We start from the raw sequence: 26,706 nt of genomic DNA on the forward strand, positions 1-26,706 counted from the left end.
CTCCTTTCTACACTGTCTGAACAGGGAATTTCTGGGAAAGATCTTGGTTTGAATCCTACCTTAAAGGGCATTCTTTCAGTGTGTCTTGTATGAAAGTATCATGACCTCACCACAGGTGTGCCATAAGGATCAGTATTGGGCACTATTTACACCACTTCCTTGGGTTAGACCATTCACTCCCATGGATTTGACTCACTGCTATGCGGACGGCTTTACCTGTCTTTACCACCTGAGGACTGTTTCCCTTCAGATTTCTGCATGCCTGATATTTCAGTCTGGATGACAGACCGACACCTTCAACTTCATCTCTCAAAAACTGAGCTTTTGGTGTTTCCAGCTAAAACAGCTATTCCCCAACAGATTAACATCCAGCTTGACTCCTCTTCACTGACCCCAACTAGATTGGCACGTAACTTTGGCGTCATAATTGATGACCGACTTAATTTCTTTGAACATGTAGCCTGAATTGCAAAATCGTGTTGGCTTGTCCTTTACAACATTAGGAAGATCAGCCCTTATCTGATACAAGATTCCACACAACTTGTTGTGCAGGCCAAGGTTATATCCAAACTGGACTATTGTATTTCACTGTTAGCTGGCCTGCCTGATTGTGTAGTAAGATCATTTCAAATGATTCAGAATGCTGCAGCACGCCGGGTCTTCAATCAGCCAAAAAGGACACATGTAACTCCTCTCCTATTCTACCTTGACTCCTTATAATAGACCTTGGCCTATAGGACACTCTGGATCTGCTTACGGCTATCTCAATTCTATGATCCAGCTGTACATCCCCAACCACTCACTGGGGTCATCTGATGAGCATCTGTTGTGTCGACCAGCCATAAACGCTAGATCAGGGGTCTCAAACTCAAATGAGCTGGGGGCCAATTCTGCCAACGTCATCTGATTGGAGGGCCGGCTATTTCTGAAAATGCAATGTTCTTTTTTTCAAATACCACACACAACTGCAAACAGAAAGTGCAAGTGTTTTTATCTAGTTTTAGACACCTGTGCTAGCAACCTTAGCTAATAAATAAAATAATGATAAAACAAATATTAATACAAATTATAAAACAAATGAAAAGCATAAAAACAGGTATGTGTGTGTTTCACACCAAATAAAAATATTTTCCTCTCATAACTTTTTTAAACCAGGCAAACTGGCGTCAGGGTTAAGGAAGCAACACCATTGGATTTTTATATCAAATTTTCAAAAGGCCATGGCTTGAAAGTGGTCAGAGATAAAGTCCTACTGTAAATGTAAAAATCTTTGAGTAAAACAAAAGTTTATGAAGGGGGTAAATTTACCCATCTAATTTGCCACTGGATGGCAAGCACCTCAAATTGCACCTTTCTAAATACTGGATGAACATATTTTGGTTTACCTTCCTTTTTTCATATTACCCACATAACAAATTAACAGGAAAACATATGTATATGGTTTCTAAACCACAAGGCCTACAATAAAGTATTCTGGTCAAATCAGTTCCTATCGCGGGTAATCAGAAGTTCGCATCATATTGCGGGTGACTTTGTAGTTTAGAGCCCTATTTCTACTAGCCCTGCTGTCTGTACCACGTCCATTACGGGCACTATCATCACGATTACCACTGCAACCAAAAGGATATTCTCCTTCAGATTTAGAATAGGTGAAAAGCATAGCCTACCTAAGACTTCATCACACGTAAACGTTTTTCAACATTTGGTGCAGGCCTATTTCTGCTTCAATTTATGCAACACTATGGCCTGCATCGCTTCCGCGTCATTACAAATGCACGTCTTTGTGTTTCTCGCGTGTAATACAAGTATTTCCTGAAAACTTTGCGCAGCGATTTTGGGTTTGAATGAAGCTCTGGATGTCTAGCACATAATGGACCAGAGTACAAATGAGATTTGTCACCGTGTTTGTCGCAATTAAAAATAGTCTCAAGGGCCGGATTACATTATTATTTTGACATACGTCGCGGGCCGGAATTGGGCCGGACGCGGGCCGGGTGTTTGAGACCCCTGCGCTAGATCAAATTCAAGACTCTTTTCCTCAGTGGTAACTCGTTGGTGGAATGAGTAGCCCAGTGCTCTCCTTCCTGTGATAGTTTAGGCCCAAAATCCCACATTTTGGGAATATTATCGAATTTATTTATTTTTGGGGGCTTTTCTTATGCAGAGTGACAGGAAGTGAGTGGGAGAGAGAGAGTCAGGGTGGGATCCGGAAAGGACCACGGGGCCTCGGTTTAAGTTAAGGTACCCAATTTATTTGAACTGTATTTAACCTGTAAGAGGTTTATGTTTGAAGAAAATTTGATGATTTCTGATATTTGACAAATACTGTATCTGACAAAATTATAAATTTTTAATGATTTAAAATTGTTAGAAAAATACTTAGGGTTTTAAAATCATCAGTTAACCTCTGTAAATATGTATTTGATAGAAAAGAACAGTTTTTTGCTAAAATGACACTGTTTTTACCGGAAATGTCCCCATAGCATATCAAGTGTGTAAAAATGTGCCATTTTGGAATGCGGCGGCCATATTGGATTTTTGGATAAAATTCAACATGCCCCAAGTTTTAATCTGTTCCAATAGGGGTTCTGACCAGGAATCCATGGAGAAAACTTTGACCAAAAACTAGGCCTAATTCCAGCAGATGACCTGTCTAATACGGGGCAGCCGTGGCCTACTGGTTAGCGCTTCGGACTTGTAACCGGAGGGTTGCCGGTTCGAACCCCGACCAGTAGGCACGGCTGAAGTGCCCTTGAGCAAGGCACCTCCCCGATCGCCGCTGTTGTTGCAGGCAGCTCACTGCGCTGGGATTAGTGTGTGTTTCACTAATTCACGGATTGGGATAAATGCAGAGACCAAATTTCCCTCAAAAGAGTATTTATACTTAATGCGGTCACTTTCTGTTTGGCGGTTTCGCCACCTATTTTGATTGGCTGTGTTGGACGAACGCTTGTGAATATGGCTTCAATAATCAAGATATATCTAAGGCTCAGACTGAACAGTATTAAAAGACTAGTAAGTTTTAATTTCAAACACATCAAAAGTTACAAGTCAAAATGCATCTGTTAATTGCAGCGGCCCCTAGAGGTCAAAGATCATCACATTTCTTGAGCGTCCTCCCAATGGGGTCTGAAGCCCACTAAGTACACTTTTGATACATGCAAGAGTTGCTGAGATATGAGCTCACTTCCTGTTTGGCGGCTTTGCCGCCAATTTTGATTGGCTGTTATGGGCGAACCTGAAATTGTGACCTGTGAAAACACATGTTTTTATTTAAATCCAATATGAGCTCACTTCCAGGTTTGGCAGCTTCACCGTTGAATATGATTGGCGGTGACAGGCAAACACTTTCAAAAATGAATACGCAATGGGATAACCCCAATAAGCTGACCTGACTTGGCCCCCAATAAGCTGACCTGGCAACAATACTTTACTAGTATAAATGTAGTTTCTCCAGGTCTTAGCAATTTATTAACATTATTAACAGCTGTGAAGTAAAAGCAAACTCTTAAATGAACACAACAACTCTTTGGGAAATAAGCTTATTTGCAGTCAACCCAAGTTAGATAGGAGGATACATACTACTCATTTCTTCTCTGTTCTTGCAATAACACAGTCTGATACCAGTGAATAATGCTAAGCTTAGCTAGGCTATTGCATGAACAGCGAAGAGAAGCATATGCATCCTCTTGTATAACTCGGGGGAAGACAGCAAATGAGCTAATTAGTGTGCTTGCTGAAAGCACACTATTGTTCTTAAATTTTCTTCTTAATCATTCTTATTATTCCTGAGTCCCTAATATTTGGCCAGCTCCTGCCCAAAGACCTTTTTTGAGGTATCGCCACCGGACCAACTCTGAAATAACACACGTTCACCAACTTTGTGGTAGTCTACAAGTTCTGGCAAAACTATTTTAGGTTAGTTTGTCAACTGTCTCTGGGTCTAGAAACTAGAGATCAAGTGAGAAGGTGGACAGATCACAAAGTTATTTTTCTCTTTATCTATTTCGTTGGAAAATACAATTTCAATGTCGGAATGTTAGGAAGACATAAGACTTGTAGAAAATGGGTTTGTAACTTACATTGCTGAATGTAGGGAAATTCTGCAGATGAATACAAGCTAATATTTTTTTTCTATGCATGCAGGCACCAAAGAAAGGGCTGTATTACGCACATGTCCCTTGCTGGCCACCGTTATTTTAAAATGGCACACGTATATGGAGAGTCGACACTGCGCTATGTAAATGTAAATGAGGATTTCTAAGGCAAAAGGTAGGCTTCAAATTGGTGGTGGTGGTAATTAAACATGAATGGGGCCACATTTATGAATGGGAGATGTTGATTTTAACAACTGAAAATGTTACACAGGGGACCTTTAATGCATGTAACCTTTGACCCGTATGCCTGATTTAAAAAAATTAGGTACCGTTGGAATCCTTGGATCAAGTAGAGTTCAAGTATATTTCACTGTTTGCTCCCATGGTGAACCGCACCTGAGCAAGCACACTTTGCAGTTCCTCGGTACTGCCTCTAGTTTCCCAGTTGGCATCTTCCTTTAAACCTTAATTTACACAATGCGACCCAGTCATCTCAGTTCCCATCAAAGAGATACACATGTAAATTACAGGTATTGTGAAGCTTTGCCTGTAAACGGGAACAAAAGTGTAGTACAACGTAAAAGACATTTTAAACGATAGATAAAGATATGTTTATTGACACATATCCATCAGTGCGGCCTCCAATGCAATGAAACATGCAAGTCATCCAAGACAAAACAGAAGAGATCATAGTTCCAGTGCTTCTTTTACTGAACACGTATGTAAAACCCATTTTTGATAACTGTGGAGGTATTCATGATCTTTTGTGTCTGATTATATACACTGAGGGGGTTTGTGTCGACAAGACAGGAAGTTACCCATTTCATCTGATTATGTTGGCAATAATGGGAAGAGTTCATGGAAGGGAACCTTGCCTTCATTAGGGTACATTATCCATAACACAGGATACTTACTCATCTCTGGTACTTTGGTTGATATAATATGCAACTTGTTGAAAATAAATGAAGGACTTTTCCATTTCACACCAGAGGTTCCAATAAAACCACAACGTGGAAGATAACCCTTTTTTTTTTTTTTTTTTAAAAAGATACAGAGTTAAGATTTGTCTTGTTTGGAGTTTAACACAGACAGATATGGCAGTAAAATCGTTATCCAAAAATTAAGGCACTAGGTGGGCCAAATGCTACACCAGTTAAGTCTTCTACAAATAATTTACAATTCAAACAGTGCAGTTTTACATTTGTTAACTTAATGTTTCCTTTTGAACCATTTTCTATGAACCAATGTAAGGCAATACATTACAAAAAAAAGAAACAAAAATGAGACAAAAAACAAAATAACACACGTAAAGGAATAATGTACCCAAATGAACAAACAAAATGTCAATGGTTTCTATGAAGATTTCATTAGGTCTCCTGATGCCATTACAATGGGGATTCCTATGGCTTGGAGCAAATATAATAATAATAATAATAATAATAATAATAATAATAATAAACAACAACAATTATTATTCTAATATGCATAGAATTGTAATGATGATCTTGCATGCTCCTCGAAAAAAAAAAAAAAAAAAAAAACAGGAATCAAAAAATACAACACGCACACATACTCAGTACCCAAATACTCTGTTTGATATCGCATTTCCTTTTAGACTTAGGAGGGAGAGAAACATTAAGGCAGCCCGAGTTCATGAAAAGAAGGCATGTTAAATCCGTTGAGATGGAAAACAGGTATGCTCGCTCACAACAGTTTTTGATCCCGGGCAGAAGAAAATAACCCAGTTTTAGCACCCCCAGATACCCCCCTCTTCCCCTGTTGCATCACCCTATTGCATAAGACCTCCCTTATTGACCTGGAGCATGCACCAAAGGCCAGATACCCCCCCCACATAGCGTCCGCCTGAGGCCCGCACAGAGGAGCTCAGCCTTGGGGACAGATGGGCCGCTTCCCTAGGCTCTCATCCCAAGGTCAGAGCAAGGTCCCTGCTGTCCACTTCACGCCCGGAGGACAGAGATGGTGCGGAGAGGTTGGAGGAAAAGGAATCCCAGTCAAAGCAGAGAGAGGGCGGGATGAAGGGAGGGAAGGAAGGAGGGAGGGAGAGAGAAGGGAGTGGAGAAGAAAGGATGCCTTGTATCAGGCACTGGTCCCAAATATCCAGCGTTGGTCAAACTGTCTCTGTATTAACTTCTGAGTGAGTGAAAGTGTGTGTGTGTGTGTGTGAGAGGGAAAGTGTGTGTGTGTGTGTGTGTGTGTGAGAAAGTATGTGTGTGTATAGGTTAATTGTGTGAATCCTTTTTTAATGGTTTGAGAGTATTTTTTGTTTGTTTTCTTTTCTATTTTTTTTTCTTTTTTGAAGGATAATAGGTACAAAGTCCCAACAGAATCCAATGGATCAGATGGTTAGCTGAAAGAAAGCAGACAAAACAGATGTCCCATAAGAGCGCTTTTAAAGGAGTAGGCAAACACAATGGGTTAGTCAAAGCCGCTGTATGCAATATTTTGTATTTATTAAGCTATTATACCTCCATGATCCAATTCCTAAAACAAACAAACAAATACCAACAATATAGGGCTCTATACTCTGTTGGGCTCTCCAAGCTGTAAATAAAGACTCAACTAGCTCCAGATGTCCCAAGAGAAGAAGTGGAAACATTCAGTTATGTTACAGCAAAACCCAAGGTGCGTCCCAACATGAGACCAGTAAGTGATGGCTCTGTGAATAGGTGTATATTAACAGGCATAGCTTGTTAACACTGGACTGCTACTGGGTAATGCATGTGACTGAGCCGTGAACAGGCTGGAGGTAGCGTAGTGATTACGGAGCTGGGCTAGCATGCAGTAGTCAGAAAAGTTGTGAGTTCAATTCCCGGCTTCCACCATTGTGCCCTTGAGCAAGGCACTTAACCCTGAGTAGCTCCAGGGACAATGTAACAATGCCCTTGTAATATAATTGACATATGTAAGTTGCTTTGGAAAAAGCATCTCATAAAATGTAAATAAACATAAAACAACTGTGCTTCATGTCCTGCAGGGGGCAGCACAACACTGACTGCAGCTGTCCAGCGTGAAAACAGCTCATGAAAACCCAGTACTGATCTGCAGCCTCTTAGTCCTCCATCAGTCCTCTCACCGAACACAGCAAACACCACAGATCACCCTCAGCTGATCTAGAGTCAGTGACAACGCACCATTAGTGCCCTATTGAACCACAGAGAGACCCAGATGTGAGTGAGAGAGAAGGAGCAACCCAAAACAGTACCACACAAGAGGGTTAAGAACATGAGAGAGGGAGAGAGAGCGGGGCCACGAGGAGCTGGCTATGGACAACGCATGGGGGTAGTAGTAGTGGTGGTGGTGGTAGTAAGATTCCTCTGAAAATAAGCTGTGGCCAAGGACGAGTTGTGTCAGCATGTACTGGATGTTGTGTCTGCGTGCTCAGAGTCGGCCAGTCTGATGCTTGACTGCTTTCTGCGACAACACAGGAGATAAACAGCGGGGTCACCAAACAATCCAGAGTTTCTGGCCCTGCCAGACAGGACATGGGCTTTCCTAGCTACCGCTGAGCCATAAACAAAACACAGGACTGGGTTTACACATTTAAAACTACAAAGAAACAGCAACGTATTGTTCGTGCCTTACCGATCAAACAGTGTGGTGCATGTCGGGGTGCATGAACGTTACCTTGGCTTGCCCGTGATACTTTTGGGGTTCTTGCGGAAGGACTGGTTTGCTACGGAGCGGGTGGACATGGAGCGAGGGGAGGCCCTGGAGAAGGTGGAGGGAGGGGTCTTGGGAATCTTCTTGCCCAGGTGACCGATCCACTTCTTCTGCTCATCTTGAGTTAGGGCCAGCAGCAGCATATCCCTCGCTGAGGTCACGTCGTAATTCACTGCATCACACAGACACACACACAGACGCAGATACACCAACATGTCAACTGTGAAAGTTCTCATTTCTCAACTAAAAATTGAGGTAAACTTTTAAGGGAGGTAAAAGTAGCATATTCTTTGCTATAAAGCAGGGGTTTTCAACTGATTGAGAACCAGGGACCACCATTCTAACTAATTACGCAATCCCAGGACCACCACTGAATAAAAATACTGATTCCCACATTGAAACTACATTACTGAATGCATGGTCAGGGACCACCAGCAATGTCCTCACGGACCGAAGTGGGCCGCGGACCACTGGTTGAAAACCCCTGCTATAAAGCAAACCAACAACCACAATATAAAGCACAGCTGCCTAAGACATCACTAACATACCACAGCCTTACTGGCACACAAATCCCAGACACCTGCAAACTCCACAAGGCACCAATAACTTCAAGGCGTTCAAGATGCAAAGCATTTTTCCGCCTCTCCTCACCTTTACAGGGCGCAATGACGTCCTCCTTCTTGTCCAGGTGGTCCTTGTGGCACTTGACGTGGCAGCGCCGGCACTCGAGGGCGGGCGGCGGCTTGAAGACGTGCCACAGGGGCTTGGCGCAGGCCTCGCAGTTGGTGGGGAAGTGGTAGAGTGTGGGGATGAACTCATGGCCCTTGTGGGGCAGACAGTTGGTCTTGTCACCCTGGGGAACCGTCTCCATATCCGCCTCCTTCCTGCACTCGCCCTCGTTGGCATAAAGGATCTGAGGAGACGAGGACAGTAGAGGTGCATCAATGACTCACGTCATAATGTGCAATAAATAAGACATTTACATTATGCTTTACATTGGCATTAATAACGCTCCTGTGATAATGGTCCTATTAAGGTTTTTCTGATAATACCCTCAATGAATCAAGTGGCCATACAATCGAGCAGGAGAAATATCAATTCTAATTCCTCAACACAGTGTGTGCAGAATGCCAGGATTGGCTACTGGTCTGGCATGCTGGTTGGAGAGGCCCTCATGATCTAAGCATAGGGTAGCGCCACACACAGTAGTGCAAAGGTGGACTCAATCCAACATTCATAACATGATAATTTTTACTGTTTTTTTACAGCAGAGGAGAATTCTATTTTTATGAGAAGTGCATCCACAAGAGACACACGTAAGGCAGAGATTAAGCAGGAGTAGAGGTCACATATGTCCGCAGCTGTGCATTGCATAATCCTGGCCAGCCTTCATGGTTTACATTAATGTGGGGCTAGGTGTTAGCTGTGGTTTCTGCTGTGCTAACAGAGTTCAAGTCAAGTGATAAGCTTCCCTTATGCGGCAAGCAACCCAGCTGATGTCAAAAAAAGCCAAGCCAGACAGGAATGTAACAGACGCATATACAGATTTAAATAGAAATCATTCACAATTTTTGTTAGTCCTTTTACACATAAATGAGGTCTTCTAGTGAGATTAACTAATAAAGGGTGGTGTCAGGAGGAACATCTAGATCAGGGGGTTCTCATTGTTTTTTGTAAAATATTTTCTGAGGACCCCTTCATAACCGTAACAGTTAAGCATGCTATTTGTATTCTCCGAAGTTGTGGCCAGCTCCACTATTCCGTGCTTTCTGGCAGGTGTGTAACTTGGTATTTTGTCAATTTGGGACTTTGAATCACTTGTTGACATGGACTGACTCAAACATTTCTACACATTCATCAGCTAGCTAGCTGACAAATAAGCCAACCAAACAGCAGTAGGAAATTTGCTTGCTTTATGGGTGAAAAGGGGCGTCATCTGTAGATACATATCTCTAAAATGATAAACCTCAACGTTATCATTTAAAGCAAATTATTTTGCGGACCCCTTGGCTATGGGATAGCAGACCCCACTTTGAGAACCACTGATTTAGATAACTGATAGAAATAGTGTAAAACTGCAGTTTGTAGTTTCTTCAGAGGGGGCAGAATGTGGTGGCCAAGGGGCTCAAGTAAGAATTACCTGGCAACTACTTTAACTAGCAGAGAGATTTCCAGCCGACACACATTCTCCTCCATCAGAGGCGTGTGGATAAAACACACTCACCTGGAATATCCTGGGAATCTCGTCAGTCTCTGCTCGGTACACATCACCCTGCGTGACCGGACGCACGTGGAACAGTTTGCTAGAGACACAAACACAAACCGACAACACCCATTACAAAGCTGAAATTTCCCAGGTCCATATTGAGACAAGACAAGACAAGATCTGACCGTAGGTCCTTATGCATCATACTCACTCGATATCAAGTACCATAGAGGGGCTGGACTGCTCTTTGTCCTGCTCATCATTGTAAAAGATTATTTTCTTGCTGCTGACCACAACATACTGCGAGAAAGCAAAGGCAACTGGATTAAGAGCGGCAATCAACAGAGGCACTGCAGTAGCTGTGCTCTCCCTTCATACCACTTCAACACAGACACACAGGGGGTCTAGGTGCCACCTGAAGTAATATTGAAACTGTCCATGAGCAACACAAACGTCTTCATACTGCCTGGACAAACACGGGAAATAACCACTGCTTACTTACGAACAAATTAAGAAGTGAGAGATGTTACCTGCTTCTTCCAGCCATATCGTTTTATGTTAGCACGGTTCGGTATCGACAGCCAGCCTTCCATTCTGGATTCTGCAGAGGGAGAACAGAAAAAGGCATGTAAGAGGACTGTCTACCTCCAGACTTCCTGACAACAACATGCTCCAAAAAATAAATAAAATAAAATAAATTAAAAAAATAATATAAAAATAAAATCAAGCATCACTACAGCCTTGTTAGATCACTCTTCATAACAATAAGCCTGCTGCAGAGAATCGGCCTCCACTCCGTCTGCCTGGTCTTTGAGCTCGGCAGACACACTGTGTGTGTGTGTGTGTGTGTGCGCCTGCACGTATGCGTTCGTCAGGTACGTTACGGTCTCACACTTGGAGCCATGCTACCTCCGCCCTCTGACAACCGTTGAGCAGAGGCACAGGAACTTAAAACAATCACGTCACCCTCGCCGACGCCACAGCCGGGGCGCGACCAATCCAATCATCTTCAGCCGACTGCCGAGCACAAAGACTTCCTGTTTTGGTGGCGGTGGAGGAGGAGAGGCGGGCTGCTGCGGTAGCTGAAAGCAGCCTCTGTCCTCCGCGCACTTTCAAAGGCCACAACCAGCGGCGCAACCGACCGCTATATTAAACTGTTACTAGTCAACTCCCAAGAGCGTGTTGTGAGGCAGCAGCAGTTAGAAACAGAAACGGTGAAAGGACATTTTTTTGTTTTTTTTGCTTTTCTCTGTCAGTGTATGAGACTAGGGTGGTTCATTCTCACAGGACACACACGGACACACACACACACACACACTGGTGGTTGGTGGCATGCTGACAGAACACTACAGTGTTGAGACACAAAAAGAAGTGATGGTGCAAAAAGCAGAAGTGGCTGTGGGAGTGTTAGACACTTTTGAAAGGTGCTCAGAGCCAGAGGTTAAACACACACAGGAAAAGTACAGAGAGCAGAATGCAGCTCTGGCAGGTGAAGGGCCTGCAGTCTTTGCTTTGGGAGAAGTTGGGCTTCTTCAAAAGGCCAGGGCTCTAATGTCAACAGAGCATTGTTAAGTGAAAACAAATACAGAAATTCTGGCGGAGCAGAGAAATGGTTTAGCAAATATATGAAGATAAAATGTGAAGTTAGTTGACTTTTAAATGTTAAATGAAGCCATACTGAAGCACTAAAGGGGTGACTAATATATTATTCATCAGAGAGAGAGGAAGAGAGAGAGAAAAGAAAGAAAGAATTATGATTTATTCTAAAATATATTCCATGCTGAAGTGTCTACAGGGGGTTTCAATTAGCACATTATAACTGTTGCCACTCAACACACTGCTAGACATCAAATCGAGTTTGGCAAACCCTTGATGTATCAGGCTCATAATTTACAACATGTCGCTCTGGGACCAACACTTTCAAATGCATCACTGAACACAAACACAGGACAAAAAACGGCATTTCCAACCAACGCACAACCAACGCAACCACAACAAAAATCACTCATAACAGAAACCAAACATTCAGAGTGTCATCATCACCACAGGCCAGGCATGAGGAAAGCATCCCGGACTCCAAGCTACTCACAGAGAAGACAAAGTACAGCAGACAGAGAGAAGGGGAGCAAGGACAACTGACTGGAGATGGAGGGAAACAAGAGATGAAAGAGGAGTTGAACACATAAGACATCAGCAGTCAAATGTACAGCATCCACCTGCCGACATGGGAGCCCTACGCCCTACACTCTGTCTAGTGTCTACCATTGGGTTAATGTGCCATCTATCCAAATGTGACGCTAATCCACTAGTGTTATACATTAAACAAGGAAAGCAGGAACAGAAATTCATGGGAGGTTAGCACAACAATGGCTGATAGCCAAGGCATCGCAGGGCAGAGAGAAATGACAAATGAATGACACTAGCTTTGCCTGAAGTGACATTACACTTACATGACTATTTCTAGTGAATGAAGAATGACTGGGCTTGCCCTTTTCTTATTATTATTTATTTTTCTTTAAGGCCTATTCATGTAGTTTTGTAGTACAAGTTTATGATTCTGTTGAGATCCTGAACTTATGTGTTTAGGATAAACACAATTTGTGTGCATTCTCTTTTTGTATGTATTGAGCAAAAGCTTTAGATTTTCACCCAAATTTCCATACTTTTCCAGGTCTGAATGAAATTAATCCACAATTATATACTTATCTAAACTTTCCAAACCTGTGCAAGCACCCTAGGTTAACAGCACACATATATTTATTGGGAAAACTTCTAATCCAAGGCTAAGAAGAGTTGAGGTGTAAAGCAACCTGACTAAGCAAACCCACAATTTGAGAGGAATCTGAAACATGTAGGCTGTGGAGGGAAGATGGCATGATGCAACACAGATGGGCACTTGGAGCAGGAAATGCAACACGGGGCCCACTGATTCTCCATGCTGAATATCTCAGCAGATGAGCATTCATCAGGAGAGGAATCACCCCCACTAACGACTAACGACTACCACATGGACACGTAGCCGAGCATGGGGTTCATTAACACTAACAGTAACAGCCTGTGATTATAAACTATAAAGCGCCCAAATTACGGCAACCACCAAAAAACAGGACGCATCTTCTAGACGAGGGTGCGTCCTCGTCCACTTTGGTTCCTCTTGGTCAACATGCCCCCAGAGGGGCAACACATGACAGCGGGGCTTCCCACTGTGCGCATGTGTGTGTGAGGGGGCGCCTTACCGGCAATGTTGCTGTCGGTCTCGTCCGTCTGCAGGCTGGTGACGCTGGAGTTGTCCATTCGCAGCTGCAGGTCGTTGAGGCGCTCGCGTAGCTGCTCGATGTCGCTCTCCTTGCTGTCCAGCTGCATCTGCAGCTCTGTGCGGTACGTGCTCTCCTCGGCCAGTTGCTGCAGGAGGATTGTGTAGTATTTAATCATGTGGTCAACATGTAATTTTATGAGTCTTCATGTATTTATGTAACACGTCTTATTCCTTCTATTTGTATTTTCACAAAATGGAGCTGCCATGCTATATAGACACAAGAAAATGTTTCAAACGTGTCTTACAATATAATACAATAAAGCATTATCTAATCTATCTACTGTAGGGAGAGCACTGGGCCAGCTAAGGAGAGGAGTGTACCAGCGTCTCGACTCTTCCCATGAGTCAGGTGCAGCTAGGAGCCGAATAACAGCTAGATACAGAGTACCCACCACAACATCATTGGTGACTAAAAATCACTATGCTGCTTTAGGATTATATAAAAAAAAAGCAGATCACACACACAAAAAAGAATATTTTTTGAAGTGGTGAAAGCATAATAAATATTAGATAGATAGATTAGATAGATATTAGATAGATATATAATCCTATGAAGTAAGACAGTCAGCCAACTCTAGCCTTAACGCCCGGTCAAATAATTAGCCTCCCTACTCTAGTAGTGGCATGCAAAGTGGAGCCTGTGTACTGAGCTGCATCATGAGAGCTGCGGAGGGAGGAGAGGAGCTCACCGCCTGCATCTCGCTCAGCTCCTTCTGGTACTTGATGGCCATGTGGTTGAACTTCTCCTTCTCCTGGTTGAGCTCCAGCTGCAGCTTGCGGTTCTCTTTCTCCTTCTTGCGCAGGTCGGCCGTGCTGCCCTTCTTTTTCTGGTCCAGCTTCATGTCCTTCCGGTTCATGATCTCCGCCAGCTTGTTCACCGCCTGCAAGGGCGAGAGGGGACGCAGGACGGTCAGAATGAGGAGAGGCTTCACGTCATTAAACGGCTTCAAATAAAACCATTTATCACAAACCATGGATGGAAATATTTAATTCAATTCAATTAAACACTCTTAAATATCTAGAGAGTGTTTAAACTGATCCCCTGAGAAGTGTCATATTTCTCAGAAGAGCCTCCAAACCCAGAAATACCATGCAGCCTGCTGTTTAGGTGCTTGAGTAGAGTCTGGTTGATTTGGTCAAGCGTACCTGGGTCTTGAGAGTTCGTTCCGTGTTGAGCACCTTCTCATAGTTGGCCTTGATCGAGTTTGTGATTTCCTCTTTCTGGTTCTCATACTCTGCAGAAGTGTGAGAAGAAGATTTTGGACAGGGCACTCAGTTTCAAAGAAGGACGCGACACAGAGAGGGAGATTGGGGACACGTTTCTCATAACAGATGCCATAACTACCTTCCGTCTGACCGCGCAGCTTGTCATCCAGGTCGGCCTTCTCCTTGCTGAGGGTCTCCACGTCTTTGGTAAGGGTTTTATTGGATTCCTCGAGCTGGGGGAATTTAACAAGGAAAAAAAACATTCACACTTTAACCATCCCACGGAAACTGCTCCACTCTTAACAGTCTCCAGATGGGCTAACCGACATTCTGATGAACAAGCATCACTCAGACAACGCTCTGAGATTGGGCTCTAACCTTTGCTTTGCATTGTTTGGTAGGCAAACAGATCCAGACCAAAAGCAAAATAGTATGATTCTATTGTGGGAGTAGTATGTATGGGTTCTACACTGGTATGTTTTTACTGGTGTCTTGGAGTGAACTTTATGTGGTAAAACCTATTTATGGATGCAGCTAGCACTGTGTCCGTGTGGATATCTGTGAGTGTGTGTATGTTTACTTTGTGTGTGTGTGTGTGTACTTTGTGTGTATGTGTATGTGTGTATGTGTGTGTGTGTGTGTACTTTGTGTGTGTTTGTGTGTATCATTATGTTCATGTGTGGGTTAGCCTGTGTGACACTGACTGTGTGTGTGTATGTTTATGTGTAAGTTAGCCTGTGAGTGCAAGTGTGTGTGTGTGAGAGAGTAGTGTGTGTGTGTGTGTGTGTGTGTGTGTGTGTGTGAGAGTAGTGTGTGTGTGTGTGTGTGTGTGTGTGTGTGTGAGAGTAGTGTGTGTGTGTGTGTGTGTGTGTGTGAGAGTAGTGTGTGTGTGTGTGTGTGTGTGTGTGAGAGTAGTGTGTGTGTGTGTGTGTGTGTGTGTGTGTGTGCGTGTGCGTGTGCGTGTGTGCGTGTGTGTGAAAGAGACACTGACTCGGGCGATGGTGGAGTCCTTCTCGGCGCTCTCCTGCTTGTGGCGGGCCATTGCCTTCTTGTTCTCCTGGCTCAGCTCAAAGTACTGCTCCTCCTGCAGCGCCCGGGCCAACTGCTCCGACTCCGCCTTGGTCACCGTCAGGTCCAGTTGGGCCGACAGGGAATCCCTGCACACACACACACACACACACCCCAGTCAGGAACACAGCACACATCACAGACCTGAGCCCCAGCCAAAAACGCACGCAATGCCACACAGACAGCCACATCCGCCATCATCTCATGCTGCCTTTTTAACAAAAAATATCTGCTTTCAGTCATACAATCGCATTCCTCAGCGCCGTTAGGAACTCATTCATCAGATAAATGCACACATCTGTGTAATCCTACTTTAATGCATTCTTAAACTGTAGTTAACAATCAAAATAGCAGTTAAAGTGACGAGTTAAGACAGCAGAAGAAAGTACGGTCAATCTCTCTGAATGATGGCACGCTTAAACTGCGCTTCCATTCCCTTTTGATTAATGCCGGACTCATACATGGGAGAGCACAACCACTATTTCACTAGAAGGTGATTCAAGTTGCGTCTTGCCACGGATCGCTGATTGCCCAATCAGCAACTCTCTTAGTCTCAATGCAACATATAATCTGTGCTCCAGGGTGGATGAGAGGTTGCAGAGCTACTGTAGCAGTCATGAAAGTCCTGACTGGAATTGTCGGGTCATTCGGAGGTCAATCGGGGCGGCGGAGACAACACTCACCTTTCGCTGTGCAGCTCCTGCACCTTCTTGTGGGTGTCCTGCAGCTGCCTGTTCTTCTCCTCAATCTCCTCCTTCAGCTCCTTCACCTGAGTTTTGTAAAGCGTCTAAATGAAAGAAGAGAGGGAGGGAGGGGGGAGAGAGGGAAGACAAAGGTGAGGGGACAATCTGAAGCATGCATGACTTGCCGTCAGTGATGCAGCATGGGATTCTAGCAAAGAGACGTGTGGATATTTGGAATGTGCAATAAGAAATTCCACACACACTTGCCATGTCTTAAGATAGTAGAGATAATCATTAATGGAGTTTTTTTTTTTTTTTGTCAGAGAAACCAGTTCACACTTAATAGAGCTGATGGATGAGCAAAAAGTATTTCGAGCACCTGCTGTGTCACGCTTCTCTACTTGTGACTAGTGGAAGGAAAGGAACGGCGTGCTTACAGAGAAATACTGTTCGGCCTCCAGCTGGTCTTGAAGCTCTCGCATCTGTCCTTCGTTCCCCCTATATTGCCTGAAAAAAGAACCGGACTCCATCAGAAACCTGTCAACTTACTCCATCTCAACACACACACCATCCCACTCCGGACACATGCCAACTGTGTCCCCCCTACCCCAACAGCAGTACAAATACGGCCGTTAAGTGGCTGCGGAGGGCAGGCTGGGTTATTGTTCCTGGTGCTGCAGACAGGTATTACAGGGCCGGGGGCAGGGGGATTAGCGTGGGCCAGGGCGGAGTCAGACATGAAGTAATCCCTAATCCTGTGGTGTAAATATTGGCAGTCCGCAGCTTTGGCAGTGTTTGACTATAAGCTGGAATAATAGCCTTTTCTGCAATAATGACCAGTAATGGACTAGTTAAGTGCACTGTGTCGAGAGGGGAAAAAAAGGACACGAGGGAAACGGGTCACAGGCTGAACAGAGATGTGAATGCAGTGGAACAAGCGTCTCTGGGACAACCCTGAGGCAAGAAACTGCATGGACTACTTCATTAGGGTGTGTGTGTGTGTGTGTGTGTGTGTGTGTGTGTGTGTGTCACACCTACAGCGAGGCGGAAAGATGAGCCTGCAGTGGGACCTGAGCATAGTGAGTGCAGGGTGTGTGTGCGCGCGTGTCAGTGTAAGGGTCCTTACTTCGTGAGCTGGGCGAGCTGGAACTCCAGGGAGCGCTTGTTCTCCAGCGCGGCGTTGATCTCCTGCTTGAGCTGCTTCTCCGACGCCTTGAGCCGGTCCGCCTCCACGGTCCAGTTCTTCAGCTCGCTCTGGGTCAGAGCCCGCTTGCCCGACTCTTGCTCCAGCTGCACCCGCAAGGCCTTCACCTGAGGGGTGGGGGGAACCAAACACACAGATCGTCACACACCAACGCCACCAGAATCTGAGATCAGGAGCAGCCTACAGTCCCAATCTAGTCTCCAATACCAGACCAAATCTGGTCTTCTGTGGATGAAAGCCACAGCAAATCATCGCGGCTCAAGTGTAGTGCATTTGCTCCACCAGAACAAGGACACCACTCTATTGTTGTTTTGGACCATTCAAACATCTAGTAAAAGATAAATGTTAGATTTTGCTTGTTTGTTTTTAAACTGGGTTATCTGCGCTCGGCTCCTCACCTCGTCTTCTAGCCGCTCCTTCTGCTTCATCAGCTGCTCCATCTTCTGCACCGACTGCTTGAGGTCGAACTCCAGCATGGAGCACTGCTTCTCCACCTCCACCACGCGGCTCTCCGCCCGCGTGCGCGCCACACTCTCCTCCGACACCTTCTGCTCCACAGCTGCACGCCACAGGGAGAGAGAGGGGGACACATCAGCATAAGAGGGACACTAGGTCTGAACGGTGCCATCCCACACCAGATGCTTCAAACAGTGAATCTATGAACCAGACCCCTACCAGATAGTGAAACCATGCATGTGTGTGTACACACACACACACACACACACACACACACACACACACACACACACACACACTGAATATATAGCATATGCATTTAGCAGGTCACAACTAAACATATGGGGACATATCAAAATGAGGAAGCACACGGATCTAAGGGGAACAGCCGTCAGATTAAGATGGTAGAGTAGCTCTTGCGTGTACTCCACGTGTGCAGTGTCTGGGCACGTCAGCGGCAGCAGACTGCTCACAAGATCGCTCTCAGATTCGGCCTGTGGGTGTGGTGAACTGACTCAGGTGGTGAGGCGCCGGGCATGCTAGGACGGAAAGACACACACACAGCGCAGAGAGAGAGCGAGAGAGATACATACCGTGCATGGCAGCTGACTTGGCCTCCTCAATGGATTCGTACTTGTCTGTGAGCTGTGCTCGGGTCACCTTGTGTTCAGTCAACTCCTGGTCCAGGCGCTGCTGCATTGTCTTCAGCTTGTAGTTCAGGTCAATCTCCAGGTTGTTCTTTTCCTACAAAGACAAGGAAATCCTTGTGGTCAGCCATCATGTTGGATCACCTACTAATGGGTAGGATATTAAAGTTGAACAACATACACACACACAGTCATCAGCGTTCAGATGGGTTTACCTTCTCCAGATTATTGCTCCTCTCCTGTGCCTGCTTCCGTTCTGCCTCAACTTTGGCAAAACTGAGCTTCAAGTTCTTGTTGTCCTCTTGCAGACCAGTAATCCGTGCTGCAAGACCAATACATTACATTCAGCATCACCACTTCTTGTCCAACAGGCCTTTCTTGGGCTTGCAGTACAAGCCATTCAGCAGAACAACTCTTGAAATAACACACCAACTTTTTGGGACATTAGCTTATTTGCTGTATACCTGAGAGTTAGATAAAAAGCCTTTCTCTTCCCTTACCCTTCTCTTCTCTGGGCATGCAATAACCCGGTCTGACACCGTTAGCCTAGCTTTGCATACTTCACTGGAACTGGGTTATACCAGTTAGCCTACAGTTAGTAAATAAGCCAACTTCTCCAAACATTGGCGTGCTCCTTTAACCCTTAAAGGAGTACCGTCACACCGGTGTGACAGGAATGTTGGGAAATTAACGTTCTAAAGAATATCTGGGTTCATTGAATTCAACATAGAATTTTAGAACCTTCAATTGTTGCGGAACTTAGAATGTTCAAAAACCTACACCTTTAAGGGTTAAGAAACTATGATATGGGAAACATCAGTACTGTCAAGAGGACTTCTCCTGGTCTCATTTTGGCAGCCAGACTGAACTTCTATAAGAGGTGGACCATCCCATTAAAAGCCGCCGACTACACCACATCAGGGTGACACTGGTAGCCCAGCTCATGGTGGTTTTTGGCTCCACATTCTAATTATGCACATTAGCACGCAAGCCACTCGTGGTACCATCACAGACTTGTACGTGGTCTGCCAAAACACAGGATTGAGTGCATCTGTGTGTGTGTGTGTGTGTGTGTGTGTGTGTGTGTGTGTGTGTGCGGCGTGAGGACGAGGCAGCCGTGATGCCCGGAGGACAGCTAGTTTGTTACCCTGGAGCTCGCGGATCTCCTCGGAGCCCTGGCTGCAGTTGCGTCGCTCGGAGTCCAGCGTGCTTTGCAGCTGCAGCAGCTCCTTCTCCAGCGCCAGCTTGGTGTTGTCGGCGGCGCGGCTCTTCTCCTGCAGCTCGCGGTTCAGGCCTTCCAGCTGGCTCATGGACTTGGTCATCTCCGTGTGGTTCTTTCGAAGGCGCGCCGCCGTGTCCGACTCCGCTCGCAGCAAGTCATTGGCCTCTTCCAGCTGCCAATCAATGTGGACACGGGTTAGAGGGCGGGCAATGTTTTTAGAGTCGATTAAATCAAATAATACTTCATTGTCAGATGACTGAAATTCATCTTGCATCTATAGCACAGCAGCTACAAAATCTGTATAAATGTATACATTCATCGCATGATTAAACACATCACATTTCCTACTGCATACAATGCGTATACTCCTGTGCTTGAATTTTCACAATGCCGTGAATGAGTCACACGCGGTCACGTGACCAGCCATTCTCTGAGGTGACACACTGCTCAGCATGACTCACTCTCATGACTACACTGCTGCCCATAAGACTGTCGTCACAACATCATAACGAGCATCCCTTCCTTCCCATTACAGTGCATGTGAGGTGTGGCACATCAGAGGTTGCCTATATTCATACCCTCAGTGGCAAACATGAAACGCTTCCTTTCCCCTCTGGAAGGAGGGGACACGTTCTACATCTACAATAAGCTCTAGGTAAAGCTATTATCATCATGTATAATTGAAATACTGTAAATAGACATTTGGTGAAAAATATAGATTGGCACATGTCATGCTCCCACTGTGTGCTCACCATCACCTACACAGGGAAGGCTGGGACTTTCCAGCAAGTGCATGGATTTCATATTGGAACCACAAGGATGTTACGTTAACTACATCATTAGTTTCGGATAAAAATCTCAAATTGAATAAATGCATGTACATAACCGGCTGTCCTCATTCTGTCATCCCATCATAGGTCATGAGTCATGACCCGGTGCTGAGGGAACACTCCTGGCCATTATCAGAAGGCCAGAAGCTCAGAATTGAGAAGGGCACGCTGGCATTAATTCACTTACTTGATTCTGCAGCTGTGCTATCTTGTCATTGGAGGCCTGGGAATTCTGGCTGATTTTCCGCATGTTTTCCAGTTGCTCTTTCAATGTGGACACTGGGGAGGAGTGAGAGAGCGGGATTAGATGCACACCCTGATCCCACACAACCTCGTAGGCCTGTCAATCTGAGCCGCCCGCGCTGACCTCTTCCGGGCTTGCCAGCGCTCCCGCGCTGCGCTGTTCTGCCATGTCACTTCCTGTGGCGCGGGCGATCTGTTTACAGGCATGGCCCTGCTATCAGGTGAATCAGGGCCTTAATGCACGGGGATCCACTTAGTGTGAACCGCACGCCACTAGAGCCTCCAACGCTGCTGCGCTTGCTTACGCTACAGCAGGCAGTTGGTGCAGGGGAGGGACGAGTCACCAGGGGTCAGACAACCAGGTCAAGCTGCTTTCTGCTGCCAGTAATCCACTTGGGCTAAACATCTGTTTGGGCCCACAGTTGGAGAGCCAGGGAGAAGGGGGAGAGCGCGCGCGCGAGAGAGAGAGAGAGAGAGAGAGAGAGAGAGAGAGAGAGAGAGAGAGAGAGAGAGAGAAAGAAAGAAAGAGAGAGAGAGCGTGCGTGAGAGTGAGCGTGGTAGAGAGAGAGAGAGAGGAAGAGAAAGAAAGAGAGAGAGAGAGAGAGAGAGCGTGCGTGAGAGTGAGCGTGGTAGAGAGAGAGAGAGAGAGAGAGGACAAAGGCGAAGGGATACTAAAGGGATTTGGAGTCCACTAAAATCCAAAAACAACTCAATACAAACAAACCAATGCCAGTTTAGCTGTGAAATTACGACGTGTATGGTATGTTTGAACGATTTCTTAACCATTGCGTTTATTTTTATATGACACTTCTATAGGCCAACAGGGTTTCAAAAACTGACTGGACTCGCAGTATATCATAAAGACGACCGCAACCCAGACCAAGATAAGCCAAAGCCATGGCCTAGAGAAAGGGCAGCAGGAGGAGTGGACAGAGGACAAAGCTCAGACCTTCATTCTCCACATTGCGCCTCTTCTCGGCCTCCTGGTCGGCCTTTCTTTGGTATTCCGAGGCGCGGTGGTGGATCATCATCTTCTCCTTCTCCAGCATGGACAGGGACGCCTCCACCGTCTTCTTCTGATTGATCTGATCAGCGGAGCGAGAGAGCAAAACAGCACATCACACGTGGCTCTTGCAAAAAAAACACACACACACACACACACACAAACAAAAGACCACCTCACTTACCTCCTCATCTAGCTCTTTCATGATTTTGTCTAATTTTGTATTGGATGTCCTAAAACAAACAAAACGAAAAATCACTTAAAGAACAAAAAATAAGAAACTAAAGAGCAACAGTGCTGGACAGGAGCGGAGAGAGCCGTGCTGTGTGGCCCGTGAGCCGGTGCTGACCTGCACTTCTGCTCCATCTCATCCTTGAGCTGCATCTCACTGTGGAGCTGCTCCTCCAGCTGATAGATCCTCTTCTGCAGGTTCTCCAGCTGCACAGCAACACACACACACACACACACACACACACACACACACACTTACACTCATTCAGAGTTTAACTGGGCTATTTTTATGGCAGTACACTGATCTGAGCTTGATGAACCATCATAATTGTATACGTACAGTGAGTCTCACTTTTAATATCATCATTACAAGATTACTTTTTTCCCTATGCTACTCTGGTGCCCTCTGAACTAAAGACTGACTTTGAATTAATTGAATACATCATGGTGTTTCCTATGTTCATTTGCATTATACAGCCCTGCTGTAGTGGTGCTCACATGGCTTTTGTCCTCCTTGGTGGAGCTGCTACGTTTGTCACTCGTTTTTGTGCTCGAGGTTCGAAGAAACCTAAAGAATACAATGGAAAAAAAAAACCAAACAGACAAAAAGCATGAATGCATACAGTAAATTAAATAAATAAAAATCAGGATATCAAATTTTCTGCTTACACAGACATTTGGCATGCTGCCAAATACATCATCCTAAATAGACATCGGCCAGTAAAGAAAGAACCGGAAACAAATTCCTATAACACTCCAGCTTAAATATAGCTGGGAACAGCGCAGGACTCCTTGAAAATGAGCGCAGACTAAACACGGTGATGTGGCCTGTACTCATCCAGCCCCCCAGACACACCTCTCTTCCTCCTCCAAGAGCAGCCCAGGGTACTCACTGGTTGTAGTAGGTGAAGCCTACGAAGGGAAGCTGGTTGCCCACGAAGGCCTTGGGGATGGGGAAAGTCTCCTCCTCGCCTCGGTCCTCCTCGATGTCGTCAAAGTTGCTGGTGTCCACGTCGCTGCTCAGCTCGGGCACAACCGGGGCAGCCGCTGGGAGAGACGGAGAGAGAGAGACACTATGTCAGAGGGAGGCTTGGCCAGACAGAAAGACACAAAGGCTGTTCTATACAAATGCAAACAAACAATACAAATAACCAACATTAACATTTTGTGTATTGAAAGAGCTTCAGGGCAGAATTTTCCAGTATGCTTGTATTTACACAAATGGCATTTGGGTGCCACAGTAGTTAACAAATCTCCTCTGTATCTTTAATGTGCAACAGCACATTAGAGATGTGATGTGATGAGATGAGATGGGGTTACCATTGGTATGATGGTTGTTTCCATACCACCATGCCTCACTATGTCAAGAAAACACCAACTCAGCCAGCAGTTTGACTAGTAATGATGTTTACAAAAATTATCTTAAATGGATGGGGGATTGAGGAGATTTAAAGGGGCTTTACAAAAAGTGAGATCCCAAAATGGAGCGCTTCTACATACATTACACATCCTGTTCCAAATCACACCCAAACTGACGTGGGAGAAGGGGGGAAGGGGGAGGGGTAATGACTGACTGACCCCAGATGTCCCGAGGTGGATTCTGGGAGTTGGTGCACATGTTTGAACACCGGGGCAAGCGTGCCAACTCAGAGCGGCTGGCAGCTGGTTCCACAGCAGCAGCCAAACTGCTGACTCCATCAGAGCCTCCAGAGGACTTATGGAGGCATTTTTAATTCTGTCCATTCCAGCAAATAACTCGGAGTGGACCGCCGCAGGCAGTCTACAGCGTCTGTGTTGTGCTATGCTGTACGGCTGTTGGGAGACCTTTCTATTGAGCCTGTCTAACAGACGTCAGATGGGAGGGGGTGAGTGAGTGGCCCGAAATGAATGTCCGGCTTGGAATTTGACTCACTGTCTCTGATGCTGTCCCACGTCCACTGGTCATTCTTGAAGAAAGCGTGTCGCTTGATTTCGTCGACCCCGTTGCGGCCGAGTCGCACCTCCCTGGCAGACAGACAGAGGCACGTCAGTGATGTCTTGTCAAAATACACAGATTGGGCCTCGGAAAAAACGGCTAAAATCAACAAAGACATGATTTATACACACATCTGCGAAACGAGTCAGGGGAAAAAAAAAAAAACACGCTGGCAATCAAGTCATTTCCCCACTGTTGGGATTTACCTGTCGGTTAAGAAGGCGCAGATGAGGTTCTTGGCGTCCTTGGAGATTTCGCTGTCGTCGGGAAAAGTCAGGGCGTTCTTGTGATTCATAATCTTGCTGTACGTCCCAACCAACGAGTCGGCATAAAACGGCGTGTCACCTGCGGGGTTAAATCATCAGGAAATCCATTTCACAGGGGCAAAGGGCCGCCAGACTACAACACAATTAACTCAGGAAGCCTGAGGACCCCGGCGACTCTCCAAGGCAAACATCCAGCCTTTCACCGGGTCAAATGAAATGAACTACAGGATGTCGTAGGTGCAGTTTCAACTACATACAATTTTATGTTAGAGTTCTGGTTCAAATACACTGTAAGCTACAGTAGTCTGACTGCTTTTCCAACATATAGGCCTAACTGTCTCCACACTCTGAATTAGACATTCCATGTCTCACTCATTCCATGCACCCAAAGAAAACAATGACTACAAGTTTGTTGTGGCTAACCTTAAAGCTCCATTGTAGGACACATGTACATGTCCAATAATGCAGACCAATCTGCCAATTCTAATGTCTCTATCAAAACATGTTTGGCCAATTTCCCATACATGGATTAAACCTAGTCCTAGACTAAAAGTTTTTTTTTTTCAACAGGAAAAAAAAAAGACCTTCCAATGAAGCTTAATTCATGTAGGAGAAACCAGCCCATAGTGTAGTTTTATGTAACCACTTACCAACTAGCATTTCATACAGAAAGACTCCAACCGACCACCAGTCGCATTCTCTGCCATAGTAGCCATCTCCTCCTTGTGATTTCAGTACCTCAGGTGATATGTAGTCAGGCGTTCCTACTGCAGTGTCGCATCGTACCATACCGTCCTGTTGCAAAACATGATACACACCAAAAAAGAGTTAGCAAGCAGGCAACCAAAACCATGTATAAAAGTGTTAAAAAAAGAATTTTCAATATAACTGTTTATCAATATAAATCTTTTTATGTAAATATTTATCCTGCAACTATTATTACATTGATATCATTGAGTTGATGTACCTTATTCATTTTCATACAGGTTCCAAAGTCAGCCAGCTTCAAGTGGCCTGATTTATCAAGCAACATGTTGTCAGGCTTCACATCCCTAAGGGGGAAAAAAAAAAGGTTAAAATAAAAACTTGGTGATGTATAGAGTGTGACGGCTACCTCAGGCTAGAGGGGACCTTTCACCGTGTCTGGAAAGCAGCACGAGGCGGCGGCGTAACAACAAACCAGAAAGGAAGAAAGAAAAGGGTGGAGGAAAAAAGGAAGAGTGGAAGAAGTAGAAGAGCGTAACCTGTGGATGAAGCCCATGGAGTGGATGCCGTCCAGTGCCAGCACCACCTCGGCGGTGTAGAAGCGGGCCCACTTCTCAGGGACATCATAGTTACTCATCAGGTTGACCAGGTCTCCGCCCGGCATGTACTCCATGACCATGTAGAGGTAGCGGTCGTCTTGGAATGCGTAGAAGAGCTAGGGGGGAGAGGACAGCAGCTTAGTCAAGGCCGACGATGCCCAACATGGGTGAGAAAACGTGATGCCAAACATGGACTTTGGCTCACACCATGACTACTGGACCTCAGGTAAGGGGAGACTAGACAATCAACTTGAGTCTGATCTAAGAAAGCTTCATTGCTTCCTATGTGTACACAGTTCAGTTCATGTCAACAACATACCTGCACCACCCAAGAGCTGTTAGCAAAGGCCATGATGTCTCTCTCTTCCCAGAAGAAAGCTGAATCAGACCTCTTGATCATCTCAAATTTGCTGAGAAGTTTCATGGCGTAAACCTTCTGCGTGGCTTTATGCCTCACCTGGGGGGAGAGGTGGAACATCCATGAGCTCAAAGGCATGTCGGCACACAACACATACCACAACTAATTACGTGCACGATACACTACAGGGCATTGGAACTTTAAAACACACACACAAATTGTGAATTGTGCGGTTACGAGATCATCAATTATTTTAACCCTCTCATTTTGGAAAGTAGAAAAGCAAGATCACTCAAGTCTGTGGGCCAAATTGAGGTATTTTAGTAAACAAGTGAATGTACTGACCAGCTGCACTTCTCCAAATGCCCCTCTGCCGATGACCTTAACCACTTCATAGTCCTCCGCCTTCATGCGCAGGTCACGGATCTTACTGATGGTGTCCTTATCTGTGGGCACAAGGATTGAGGAAGAACAGTTAACACACAAACTCTCCCCTTGGTGAGAGCACGTTGCGAGCTGATGCTATGCTAGTGTTTAAAACAGCAGTCATCAGTCATGATGTTCATTAACTCTGCCTTGAGGGACGTCTCTTCAGGATCGTTTGTGAAAGCTTTCCACTGAGTCACGGCGCAGTCTGTCGATTTGGCCCGACTGAGCTGCGTACCCACGGCTGTTTGCGTGAGAGACAATCATTGTTCCAGTTTGCAGCT

The 26,706-nt window shown here is 45.3% G+C and overlaps 1 protein-coding gene across 2 annotated transcripts in view; it reads right to left on the reverse strand.

Moving 5' to 3' along the window:
• Window positions 1-4,680: 4,680 nt before the first annotated feature.
• rock1 (Rho-associated, coiled-coil containing protein kinase 1) overlaps window positions 4,681-26,706 on the reverse strand; it is a 38,235-nt gene continuing 16,209 nt past the window's right edge. Inside the window, exons 3-33 of one of the 2 annotated variants that reach the window (XM_042094070.1) lie at window positions 26,342-26,442; window positions 25,958-26,095; window positions 25,579-25,754; window positions 25,302-25,386; window positions 24,985-25,129; window positions 24,275-24,413; window positions 24,006-24,097; window positions 22,987-23,140; window positions 22,592-22,661; window positions 22,212-22,300; window positions 22,047-22,095; window positions 21,809-21,944; window positions 20,804-20,895; window positions 19,712-19,958; window positions 18,780-18,886; window positions 18,511-18,661; window positions 17,860-18,020; window positions 17,384-17,568; window positions 16,695-16,764; window positions 16,258-16,361; window positions 15,498-15,663; window positions 14,646-14,739; window positions 14,447-14,535; window positions 13,990-14,181; window positions 13,221-13,386; window positions 10,515-10,585; window positions 10,196-10,284; window positions 10,003-10,081; window positions 8,430-8,691; window positions 7,743-7,950; window positions 4,681-6,465 (exon numbers count right to left, since the gene is read on the reverse strand). In XM_042094070.1, the coding sequence (XP_041950004.1) occupies window positions 6,462-6,465; window positions 7,743-7,950; window positions 8,430-8,691; window positions 10,003-10,081; window positions 10,196-10,284; window positions 10,515-10,585; window positions 13,221-13,386; window positions 13,990-14,181; window positions 14,447-14,535; window positions 14,646-14,739; window positions 15,498-15,663; window positions 16,258-16,361; window positions 16,695-16,764; window positions 17,384-17,568; window positions 17,860-18,020; window positions 18,511-18,661; window positions 18,780-18,886; window positions 19,712-19,958; window positions 20,804-20,895; window positions 21,809-21,944; window positions 22,047-22,095; window positions 22,212-22,300; window positions 22,592-22,661; window positions 22,987-23,140; window positions 24,006-24,097; window positions 24,275-24,413; window positions 24,985-25,129; window positions 25,302-25,386; window positions 25,579-25,754; window positions 25,958-26,095; window positions 26,342-26,442 (3,911 nt within the window). In that variant the 3' untranslated portion in view covers window positions 4,681-6,461. The other variant, XM_042094064.1, reaches the window with a different exon arrangement.

Source organism: Alosa sapidissima, chromosome 1 (genome assembly GCF_018492685.1).
Source record: "Alosa sapidissima isolate fAloSap1 chromosome 1, fAloSap1.pri, whole genome shotgun sequence".
Classification (NCBI taxonomy): domain Eukaryota; kingdom Metazoa; phylum Chordata; class Actinopteri; order Clupeiformes; family Clupeidae; genus Alosa; species Alosa sapidissima.